Source organism: Nematolebias whitei, chromosome 16 (genome assembly GCF_014905685.2).
Source record: "Nematolebias whitei isolate Nwh7 chromosome 16, NemWhi1, whole genome shotgun sequence".
Taxonomy (NCBI): domain Eukaryota; kingdom Metazoa; phylum Chordata; class Actinopteri; order Cyprinodontiformes; family Rivulidae; genus Nematolebias; species Nematolebias whitei.
In genome coordinates, this window is record NC_056513.1 from 37,599,808 (window position 1) to 37,611,776 (window position 11,969).

The following is an 11,969-nucleotide window of genomic DNA, read 5'->3' on the forward strand; positions in this document are numbered from 1 at the left end:
TTTGTGTGTGTGTGTATAAATATATATGTGTGTGTATATATATATATATATATATATATTGTGTATATATATATATATATATATATATATGTATATATATATATATGTACATACATACATACACACAACTTCAAAATAACATAAATTCTCAACCTGTACTGAAAACAGTTTCAGCGTCTCAGCGCCACCAGCTGGTGAGAGGTGGTGACGTCAATTTGAACCCCGCCCACTGGAACCGGTACTGAAAGCATAATGGAAACACAACCTGTACCATACCGAGTAGAGTAGAGCCGTGCTGTACCGGTACTACAGGTACTAATGGAAAAGGTGCATAAGAGTCCACACTTCCTGGAACTTCTCAGGTCAACTGGGTCTCTCAGTCTTGAGTCGGTCTTCAGTCTTCTGAGTCGAGTTGGGACTATGGAGTCTTCCACATCTGAGTGGAACCTCTGACAGAGTCACATCGCCTCGCTGTGAACCCTCCCAGGCATAATGCCCTACAACCTCGAAGGAAGCTGGTTCTGTTTAACGGAGTGACCGGCACGACTCCTGTTCCTTCCCAGCCACTGCCCGGAGACGCTGTAAAAGGATCGTACTAATGGACTCCTGTTCCTGAGCGGAGGTATCCCCGTCTAAGGTAACGAAGTCTCTGCACGTCCTGAAGTGTACCGGAGAGTTGAGCTGGTGTTGAAGGGAGCGTGCCATTCTGCGGTCCAAACAGACGCACCCTTTCCTTCATCCATCTAAATCCTCCTCTTTAAACTCCTTCATTTCCCATCTTTAATCTCTTCTATTTTGCCAGTAATTAATCTAGATACCTTCAGAAATGTCTGTTGTTTTTATTAAGTAAAACGTGCCAAGTTTTATTAATCAGAACCAGATCAGCTAATCACTTGTACATTTTGATGTTAAATTTTGATTCTGTTAAACAAATGACCACATTTATTCTGATGGGTCAAAGAAAATTAACGTCTCAGTGTCACTGATTAACAATCTCCGCACAGTTACCTCTGTCACATGGCTGTAATTTAAATCGAAAAAGAGAGAACCCGTTATTTAAATATATTGTAGTCAAGGGCAGCTAAAGCTACCCTTAGAACCCTACATAATTATTAATTATTTATAAAGTGTTTGTAGAGGAATTAATACTGTATCTATAAACAATTTTTTAGCCATCTATAAGGGAGCCTTATTGTAAAGTGGTACGAAACTCTTGTCGTCAGCATCAAGCACATCAGCGTCCTCAGAACCACGATGCTTGTTTACTTGTTGTCATTTTATTGGGTAAATTGTACATTTAAAGAAAAACAAAGTAAATTACAAATCGAGTGCTGTGGTTTCAAGATGTTGTTTTTGTTTTTCGTTCATTCAACCTTTATTTCTACAGGTTAGTCTTACTGAGTCACAAGGACTCATTTACAAGAGATACCTGATTCAGACAGAGCATATAAAGTACAGATGACAATGTTCAACACAAAACAATTAAAAATAAAAGTAGTTATAAAAACAATAAGTCAAGGTGCCATAAAACAAGGTAAATATTAAAAACAAGAACATATTTGCTTTGATGTTTCCATTGAACATTATCAAATGTTTAAAACCTCTTAAAGAAATCAAAGTGGACAACTTCATATATTGTTGCAAGGTGTTCCAGGAGCAGAGTAAGAAAAGACCTTTTTGCCAAGTTCAGTTCACAGTGAGGGAACGCTGCAGGTAATGATGTCCTGAGAGCGCACGTTGTAACTGCACTGACGATGTGACGTGTAGGAGAGATATAAGAAGGTAACAAACCCAGGAGGGATTTGTAGATGATGATCCAGTGTGAGAGCCTACGTGTAGATGATGACTAACTGACCAAGGAGTACAGAGTGCAGTGATGGTACGGTAGTTACAGTTATGAGCCCAAAGTGGTTTTAAAAGTTGTGGGTTTGATTCTTGTGTAGGAGACACTCTCAGGATTGACTTCCAGACGTTGTCCTTCCGTCTGTAATGTTCAGCTCGACTCGTTGGGTTGGATACGTCCCAAGAACCGAGTTATAAGTGGGTGTATTACCTGCACAGAGTCGAGCTCATAGAAATATACTGTTGTAAAAATGTGTTGTAATGTGTTGAAGTCTGCCCTCAGCCCAACAGCACGCTGACAGAATGTGAGGGTTGTAAGATTTCCATGTTTCACCTGATCTGTGGCGCTCTTCTGTCTCAGTTACCTGACCTACATCAAGCTGTGCACGCTGGTGAAGAGGAATGAAAGCATGGCTCACACTCTGCAGGCCAAACTGAAGGAGACCGAAGCCGACGAGAACAAGAGGGGGCCACGTCCCCAAGATCTCATTCGACTGTACGACATCATCCTGCAGGTAAACATCTGGATGCTGAATACATTTATAATGTGTGTGCTAGGTCTGTATTAAAAAAATAACTGTACTCTCAATGTATTTTAGTCAAAACATTTAAATACATCAGCCTCTGAAGTTCTCATCGTTTTGGACATAAAATAATGTGATTTCACGTGAAGCTGTGAGTTCTGGTGTGATGTCTTGTGGTGGTCTCTAATTGGGCTGTGATGGTTGGAGACCAGCTGTGAGGGAGAACAAAAGGTTTTATTACAGCCTCACTGAATTCAAAGCCGTGTGGTGTGTTTTATGAAGCCAGTTTTTAACAATCACAGCTCATTTTTCACATACAAACCTTCAGTAGGCCGTGCACAATATTTTATTGCCCTCTTCTGTCCACATCAGACCCACCACCCCCACGTGTAAGATCTAATCTGCTGGAATCTGCTTTAGAAATGAAGATGGGCTCATTTAGAAGAGTTTTTATTTCCAAAACAACTCCAGTTCTCCTTAAGATGAGTTTAAAATACCCAGAGCATCTGTCACTTTGAGAACAAATTTGTCACAAGTTTGTTTTCTGAATATGCTCCAAAGTCAAGTAACAAAACCGCACACTTTATCAACTTGCACAAGGAAACTGAGAACATCTGCATGTGTGCTGTGACACATCTGGAGACTCCTTTGCAAACACTGCTCCCCAGCTAGTCTCCAACATTCACATCTCAGTAAGACCTTTAGAGCTCGTTGTATTTATGGCAGTGGACAACTAGAGAAAGTGTATTTCCTGTGAAAATACAGTGCTGAAGAACTTGCTGAAAAACAGCTGAAATTAACTAAAAACATGCTAAAATGGAAGAACAAGCCTAAGTTAGCAGAAGAAAGCAGGGAGAACACACATTTGCTTAATTAGGTTGAAATGAGCATAAAAGTTTGTAATTTAGCTTTAAAAAAACAGAAATTAGCAAGAAATAGCTGAAAAGTAGCTGAATCGGCAGAAAGAAGCTTAAATTAACGGAAGGAAGTGGCGAGAGCACAATTTTACCTCATTAGGCTGAAAGAAGCAGAAATGAGCACAAAAAAGTGGAAATTATCTGAAAAAAGCTGAAATTTGCCAAAAAAAACCAGCTGAATAGTAGCTAAATAAGCAGAAAGAAGCTTAAAGTACCAGAAGGAAGTTGAGAGAGCACATTTTTGCTGAATTGGGCTGAGAAAGGTTGAAACGAGTGCAAAAACTGTAGAATTAGCTGAAAAAGCTCAAATTAGCATAAAACAGCTAAATACAGTAGTAGCTGAAATAACAAAAAAAGCTGAAATTGTCAGAAATATTCTGAAAAGAGCACAAAAATAGTGGAAATTATCTGAAAAAGTTTAAATTTGCAGAAGAAAGCTGACGCAGAACAAAATGTGAAAGGAGCAGTAAAAGGTTGTAAACAGATGTGAAGGATGTAAAATGAGCTCTAATTCATTTTCTGAGAAGAAACAATAACAGAAAAGGCTAAATATTTCAAAAAGCTAAAGTTGCACCAATACATGCAGTCATAGCAGGATTGTCCTGAAGGAGCTGAACGTTTGGATATGTGTTTAGAAAACTGCAGGACGAGATGGATGCTAAAGAAACGGAGTGGGGGTCGTAACAATAAGAAATCTAAACAGGATCTCAACAGTGTGAATGTTTAATAAACGTTAAAAACAGTCACGGTCAGCAGGTTTTAGCTGTACGAGCAAGTGTTTTGGTGTAATCCTCACTCTTTCTACCCGTCTGTCCACTTCCTCCTCAGAGTCTGGCTGAGCTCTCCACCCTGCAGGGGCTTGAGGAAGACCACTCCTTCCAGAAGGAGGTGTCTCTGAAGACTTTGGTCTACAAGGCCTACAGGTCAGCTTTGCACACGTCTTTCACCAGCGTTGGTCGTTCGCTGTAGTTGAGTTTTATTAATGTGTCGTTCTCTCCTCAGGTGCTTCTTCATAGCTCAGTCGTATGTGCTGGTGAAGAAGTGGAGTGAGGCGCTGGTGTTGTATGAGAGGGTGCTGAAATACGCTAAGGAGGTCCAGTCCAAAGCAAAGGGTCTGAACAACAGCCTCAAGGTCGGTACAAACGTGGTTTGTTGCTCCCGGTTTAAAAAGCTGCTCACTGATGTTCACGCTGACTGTGTAGGATCTCCCTGATGTCCAGGAGCTCATCGCTGAGGTCAATGCAGAGAAATACTCACTTCAAGCTGCTGCCATTTTAGGTGAGGGCTCCTGCATCAACTGGCTGTTGTGTTTGTGCTGTGCTCGGCTCATCCCATCCTGAGGAAATGTGCTTGTGTTTTAGACACTGACGAGCCTCCTGAAGTGTCCACTCAGCAGCAGGTGAAAGACAGCACGGTAAGAGGACAAAACCAAGAGACACACCCAGAGCACAAACACTGCAGCGCTTCATTCCACTCACAGATTGTGCAGAGATTACGTGAAGCAGGTTAATCTGCAGAGGCGTCAGGGACTGATGGTGGTGCCACATCAACCTGCTTCAAACTGGCAGAAATGTTTCTTAAAGGGACGGATACTTTAATGAACTGATGTTCAGTCAGGTCATCTGGACGGTTTCTTTTTTTTTTTTCTGAGATGTTTCATCCTTTATCCAAAGGATTTCTTCAATCTAAGGAGCCACCAATAAACCCAGTCCCACAAGCAGCACACTCCCATAGTGGATAAAACGAAAGTTACGTATGTAACTACGGTTCTATGAATCACGGATGACCGCCAGAGGGCGGTGCTGAAAGCACTGAATGTTCCCTTCGCGCATGCGCTGATTCGAGTAATAATACCAACGGAGTCACAGGTGTGACACGGATGACCAATCAGAGGCTATATAGCCCGACGTCATCCGCTGCTCTGCTCCTACAGAATCTTCTCGTGGAACGCAAGGATTCTGAGTGACGGAGAAGCTCTGGCGGTCATCCGGGATTCATAGAACCATAGTTACATACGTAACTTTCGTTCTATTTCATCCCTCCTGACCGCCAGAGGGCGGTGCTGAAAGCACTGAATGACTAATACCAACGATGTCACAAGGAATCCTAAACACTTACCTCACTGAGGAGGCCCAGAGGACCCTTGTAGAAGAACCTGGCCCAGGGGATGAGGGGTGGCCACGTTAACTCTATAAAATCTGGTGAACGTGCTTGGGGAAGCCCATGATGCAGCAGCACATATTGCTTCCAGCGGAACCCCTCTCAGGGCAGCCCAGGAAGCGGAGACGCTCCTGGTAGAGTGAGCCTTCAAGCCGACCGGCAGGGGGCCGGGCCCTGCAGCATAGGCGTGGCAGATGACGTCCACGATCCAGTGGGAGAGGCGCTGTTTGGAAAGAGGACAGCCTAACCTAGGGCCTCCATAACACACAAACAGCTGGTCTGAATGTCTTATCACGGCAGTAGCTGCAACGTATGCCTCCAGTGCCCTCACCGGGCACAATAATGCAGACCCCTCACCAGGCGCAGGCTGAAAACGTGCCAGCCTCAACGGTTGGTTAGAGTGAGAGTGAGATAACACCTTTGGTACGAATGCAATGTTTGGCCACAAGGTAACACACGAGCCCTCAGGGCCCCACCTGAGACATGAGGGGCTGATTGAGAGAGCATGTAGCTCGCTGACCCTCTTTGCTGAGGTAATAGCCAACAAAAAAAGCCGTCTTACATGAAAGCCACTTGAGGTCCGCCTGCGACAGAGGCTCGAAAGGAGGACGGCACAGAGCTTCGAGAACCAAGGGAAGGTCCCAACCTGGTGCTCGTGGAGCTGTCGGCGGGTGTGACCTACGGGCACCACGCAGAAAAAGAGAGACTAGATTATGGCTCCCTACCGTACAGCCATCAATGCCAGCGTGATTAGATGATATTGCCACTACATAAACTTTAAGCGTCGAAGGACAGCGACCCTTACCAAGTAGAGACTGGAGAAACTCCAGAATGGTGGGTATTGTACAGGAGACTGAATCCTTGTTGTGATCAGAACACCATTGGGAAAACAGGCGCCACCTGTTTTCGTACTGCTGACGAGTAGAGGGTGCCCTGGCGCCCAGGATGGTGCGTCTGACGGGGCTCGAAACTCCAGTCAGCTGCTGTCCTAGCCTTGCAGTGGCCACACCCACAGCTGAAGACGTTGAGGATTGGGGTGCCATATCAGTCCCCCCAACTGAGACAGCAAGTCCCTTCTGGTCGGAAGACACCATGGGACGCCCTGACATAGACTTCGTAGCAGTGGGAACCATGGTCGCGCTGGCCAATATGGAGCCACCAGCAGCATCCTGTGGCCCTCCTCGAGGACTCTCTGAAGGGTTGGCCAAATTAGAGAAAGGGGTGGAAAGGCATATAGAAGGACCCTTGGCCAAGGATGAGCCAATGCGTCCTGGCCTAGCGCACCCGACGCCCCCGTAAGAGAGTACCATAGGGGACACTGAGTCGACTCTTCCGTCGCAAACAGGTCTATCTCTGCCTGACCAAAACGGTCCCAGATCATCAGCACTATGTCGCTGTGGAGGGACCACTCTCCCGGAGGGAACTCTTGGCGGGAGAGAAAATCTGCGACCTGATTGTGTCGCCCTGGTAAGTACGCTGCCCGCAGGGTGGACAGGTGAGGAGAGGCCCATTCCAGGAGCTCTCTGGACACTCTCAGAAGTTGTGCTGACCTGGTGCCCCCCTGATGGTTGATGTGGTAGACAACAGAGGTGTTGTCTGACCGAACAAGTACATGCCTCCCTTCTAGGTGAGGCAGGAAGTGCCTGAGTGCCAAGTGCACTGCACGCAGCTCCAGCACATTTATATGCTTGGAATGGTCTCTTTGACCCCAGCGGCCCTGAACCGCTCTGCGTTGCCATACAGCCCCCCATCCCATGGAGCTGGCATCTGTCATGATCACTTCCCTGCGACACACTACCACTCCCATGGGGACACCCCTGGACAAATAATCTCCGTCCCTCCATGGAGTCAAGGCATGAAGACATGACCACGTCACTGCGAGCTTGCGATGCCTGTGCAGCCTGGTATCCAGGTGAAAGCTGTTGAGCCACCTCTGCAAGGGGCGAAGTGACAGCAGGCCTAAGGGCACCACCCGAGTGACTGATGTCAGCTTGCCGAGTAGTTGCAGGAAGGCAACATAGGGGAGCTGCCTGCCCAGCCTGAACCGATTGACCAGCTGGAGTATGCCGGCCACCCTTTGAGCGGATGGGCGAGCTCTCATGGAAGATGAATCCAGAACCACCCCAAGAAAGGTGGTCATCTGGGAAGGGATCAGGCAGCTCTTCTCCAGGTTGACATTGAGGCCCAACTGGGACATATGAGCGAGCAGGCGGTTTGTGTCGTGAAAGGCACAGGCCTGAGACGGGGCGCAGAGAAGCCAATCGTCTAAGTACGGCAGAATCTTCACTCCGCAGGCCTGCAGAGGAGAGAGGGCTGCCTTCACGCACCGAGTGAACACCCTTGGGGAGAGAGAGAGCCCGAATGGGAGTACCCGGAACTGCCAGTGGTGACCCCGATAGGCAAACCTGAGAAAGCGGCGATGTTCTGCCGCAATAGGCACATGAAAATATGCATCCTTCAGGTCTACAGACGTGAACCATTCTTCCCTCATGACAGCTTGAAGGACTTCTGCTGTTGTGAGCATGTGGAAGGGCAGCTCCTTTAGGTACTGGTTGAGTCCCCTCAGGTCTAAACTGGGACGAAACCCGCCCGTCCTCTTTTGCACAAGAAAGTAAGTCGAGTAATAGCCCCTGGGTTGTTGCAGAGGGTCCACTGCCTCTATTGCGCCCTTGGCCAGGAGGGCGGAAAGTTCCTGGTCTAGTGCTTGAGCTTTCACCGGGTCGGCGATTACAGTCATCTTGACCCGGCATGAGATACGAGGCCGCCGTCGGAACTGTAGCCGGTAACCATGGGTCAGAGTGGCAACCACCCATGGGTCCACGGTGTGAGCAACCCAATAGCTGAGCTGCTGGTGGGGGGAGAAATATCCGACGGTCGGTCTGATGGCATCACCGTCTCCCTCTACGGCCCCTAGGGGCCATGGGGGGGCGGCAGCCAGAGTCCCTGGTCCGAACCTGCCCAGCTGGTTGGTGGACCGACCCACGAAAGCTCCTGCTGGGCCTTTGCTGAACCGCATGAGGGTAAGGACCACCCGGCCGGTTATGACCCCCAGGCGGCGGCTGCATGCTGGAGCCAGCCGACAGGCGCCTTGGATGCCGAGGAGGGGGCATTGGCCTGCTAAGGCTCGAAAATTGCTGCCTTCTCTGTCGTGCCTGGACAGTCCGTTCCAGTGCTTCCAAGGCAGCCGAACCGAACAACTCCCCCGGCACCACTGGGACATTACGGAGGGCTCTACGGCATGGCTCAGTCAATGCTGACTGCGCCAACCAGACCTGTCGGCGAGCTTGGACCAAGGAGGACATCACGCGCCCAAGCTCCCTCGTCATTAGTGCAAAGGCCTGCAGCGCTGCATCGTTAAAGCTCATTGCTGCTGTCGCACCACTAGTCCCCTGAAGGGACGCGGAGAGGGCAAGCATTAGGTGTGCCAAGGAATTACCTAGGCGGCCAGCACGCGCTCCGGCGGCATAGGCTCTGCAGAGGAATTCATCCGTGACACGACACTGAGCTCGTGGGCACCGAACATGACTGCGCAGAGCTTCTTCTGGTGACACGATGAGAGAGGCAACAGCAGGTTCTATCGCTGGCATGCGATCCAAGCCTGCTGCAGCTGGCTCATGCATGGCCGCCAACACTCTGCCATCTGCAGAGAGGCGCGCGAAGGCTTTGGGGTCCCGCCAGCAACCATGCAACTCCCTCAGGAACTCCTCTGATGGAGGGACAGAAAAGGAAGGAGGGGCCAGTCCGCGCCTGAAGAAGGCACTTCCAGGGGTGGACGCCTCTGGTTGCGGGACGTCCAGCTGCAGTTGTCTCAGGGCCAAACGCATGACGTCCTGCATCGAGCCGTCACCCGACCCACTAACTGCACTCCGAGAAGAAGAGAGTGAAGCTGTCTCTGAGACTCGCGATGAATGCCCGTCCTCCTCACCTAAAAAGTGAGAGGCAGAGGCAGCCAAGGATAGCACATCTTCCTCCACAGCCAGTTCAGGCATGGGTGGGGAGGAGAGTCCGGTTGCTGCCACTGGTTCAGTTCCCAGTTGGCGTACCTGAAAAAGGGACTTCATCTCCGCTAATTCAGCGGAGAGCTGCTCCACCCTTGTGGAGAGGCCCCTATCAGACCTGGCTCGCTTCTTCCCAGGAGGGGCCACAGAGACTGCGGCCTCAGTCCGGCGCTTCGAGCGCCTAGGTGGAGCCTCCTGCCCAGAAGGCGGGAGGTCATCGCCGAGTTTGGGGCGAAACTGGGCCAGCCGGGCCATCCTCACAGCATGCGACATGAAGCTGCAATTCATGCAGGGGTTCTCTGACAGGGCATCCACCAGATGGTCATGTCCAAGGCAGGCAGGACACAGGTCGTGACCGTCATCTGTCTGGAGCATGGCTCCACAGACTGTACAGCAGTGAGAGCCGTCCATACTCCTTACCCAGCTATGCCCAAGATATTCAGAGAGGCTAGCCCCACTAGCTCAGCTGGTAAAAGAGGACAATTGGGAGAGGGGGCGCTAACGCTCGCCTTCACCAATCAAAACAAGGCCAAACTCAGAGAGACTAGCACCACTAGCTCAGCTGGTAAAAGAGGACAATTGGGAGAGGGGGCGCGAACGCTCGCCTTCACCAATGAAAACAAGGTTAGAACTCAGAGAAGCTAGCACCACTAGTTCAGCTGGTAAGAGAGGACAATTGGGAGAGGGGGTGAGAACACTCGCCTTCACCAATTAAAACAAGGTTAGAACTCAGAGAGGCTAGCACCACTAGTTCAGCTGGTAAGAGAGGACAATTGGGAGAGGGGGTGAGAACACTCGCCTTCACCAATTAAAACGAAGTGAAAACTCAGAGAGGCTAGCACCGCTAGCTCAGCTGGTAAGAGGACAATTGGGAGAGGGGGTGAGAACACTCGCCTTCACCAAATAAAACAAGGCCAGGAACTCAGCTGGCTACGTAATAAACAAACTTCGGAGCACGGTCCAACCGACCACGCGGTTGGAGGCCTCCAGTAAACAGGAGCGGAGCGAACGCTACTGCTAACCAATAGCAAAATATAAGCAAAAAACCACTACTCACCAGTGTTAAATCACACACATAGTAGTCATAAACAACGTCAGAGCACAGTCCAGCCGACCACGCGGTTGGAGGTCTCCCAACAAGCGTGAGCGGAGCGAACGCTACCGCTAACCAACGACGAAATATAAGAAAAACTACTCACCGGTGTTGAATCACACACATAGTAGTCATACGCTGTAATTTGGGATAGGCGGAAACCGCCGTAGTCCCCAACGAAACAGCAGAAATACCTTTGAACAGGGTTAAACCGTCGCAGCCCTAGGAGGGGGAACACGCTACTCCCGCAGACGGGCAGTCGGGCTTCCGACGACGGTAAAAAGTTCAGAAAAGGTCCAAAGGGCTGAAGCCCTGAATTGAACCGCGCGCGAGAAGAAAAAAGGAGCAGAGCAGCGGATGACGTCGGGCTATATAGCCTCTGATTGGTCATCCGTGTCACACCTGTGACTCCGTTGGTATTATTACTCGAATCAGCGCATGCGCGAAGGGAACATTCAGTGCTTTCAGCACCGCCCTCTGGCGGTCAGGAGGGATGAAATAGAACTAGTTTGCTGGTGCCAAGTTGGCCTCCGGGGCCCGCCCTCTCCCCTGTCAACTCCTCTGAAAGTCCTTTGGATGAAGGACGAAACGTCTCGGCAACAAAATAAACCGTCCAGATGACCTGACTGAACACTGTTGGACTGTAATGAGCATGAACTTTGGTGTTTTGAACCAGTTGGGCATGACTGTCTCAGAGGAGAGGGCGGGCCCCGGAGGCCATCTTGGCACCAGCAAACTGTTTTTTTTTTTGTTTTTTTTTTCCATTATGGTAGTATGCTGTTTGTGGGACTCAGTTTGTTGGTGGCTCCTCAGATTGAAGAAGTCTTTTGGATGAAGGACGAAACGTCTCTGCAACAAAAGAACCCGTCCAGATGTCCTGACTGAACCTGGATTAATGAACTTTGGTGTTTGATGAACTCCTTTGAATGAACTGTTTCTGCTGTGTTCATAAACTGTCGACGTCTTTACCCCCCTCTGTTTTTGCCCCCCCCCCCCCCCCAGCCTCTGTGCGACCACCTGGACACCTTCCGTCTGGACAACACTCTCGTTGGAAAAAAGCCCAATCTGGTCCAGTTCCCTCCAGACTTCCAGCCGATCCCCATCAAGCCTCTGTTCTTCGACCTGGCCCTGAACCACGCCACCTTCCCTCCGCTGGACGACAAGGTGGAGCAGAAGGGCAAGGGCGGCCTGACCGGCTACATCAAGGGCATCTTTGGCTTCGGCAGCTAAGCCGAAGACTCGTCGCTGGACGGCAACGAGGCCCCGGGTTTCTCAGAACCACCCGGACCCGGTTCATTTGTCCGCTGGAGTCACTTCAGTTCCATTTTAAAGTTTATCATCTGTAGTGCCTGATTGCACAATGGGAGGAACGTGCAGGTGTGAAGACGACAAAGAGAACCTGATGTTTAAAGAATTAAATCATTTTTCAGTAGCA

General features: G+C 49.4%; 1 protein-coding gene across 1 annotated transcript in view; it reads left to right on the forward strand.

Moving 5' to 3' along the window:
• srp68 (signal recognition particle 68) overlaps positions 1–11,969 on the forward strand; it is a 34,401-nt gene extending 22,432 nt beyond the window's left edge. The window contains exons 11-16 of the mRNA XM_037689987.1: positions 2,204–2,357; positions 4,112–4,206; positions 4,286–4,415; positions 4,486–4,561; positions 4,645–4,697; positions 11,537–11,969. Of these exons, the coding sequence (XP_037545915.1) occupies positions 2,204–2,357; positions 4,112–4,206; positions 4,286–4,415; positions 4,486–4,561; positions 4,645–4,697; positions 11,537–11,764 (736 nt within the window). The 3' untranslated portion in view covers positions 11,765–11,969. The remainder of the gene's footprint in view (positions 1–2,203; positions 2,358–4,111; positions 4,207–4,285; positions 4,416–4,485; positions 4,562–4,644; positions 4,698–11,536) is intronic.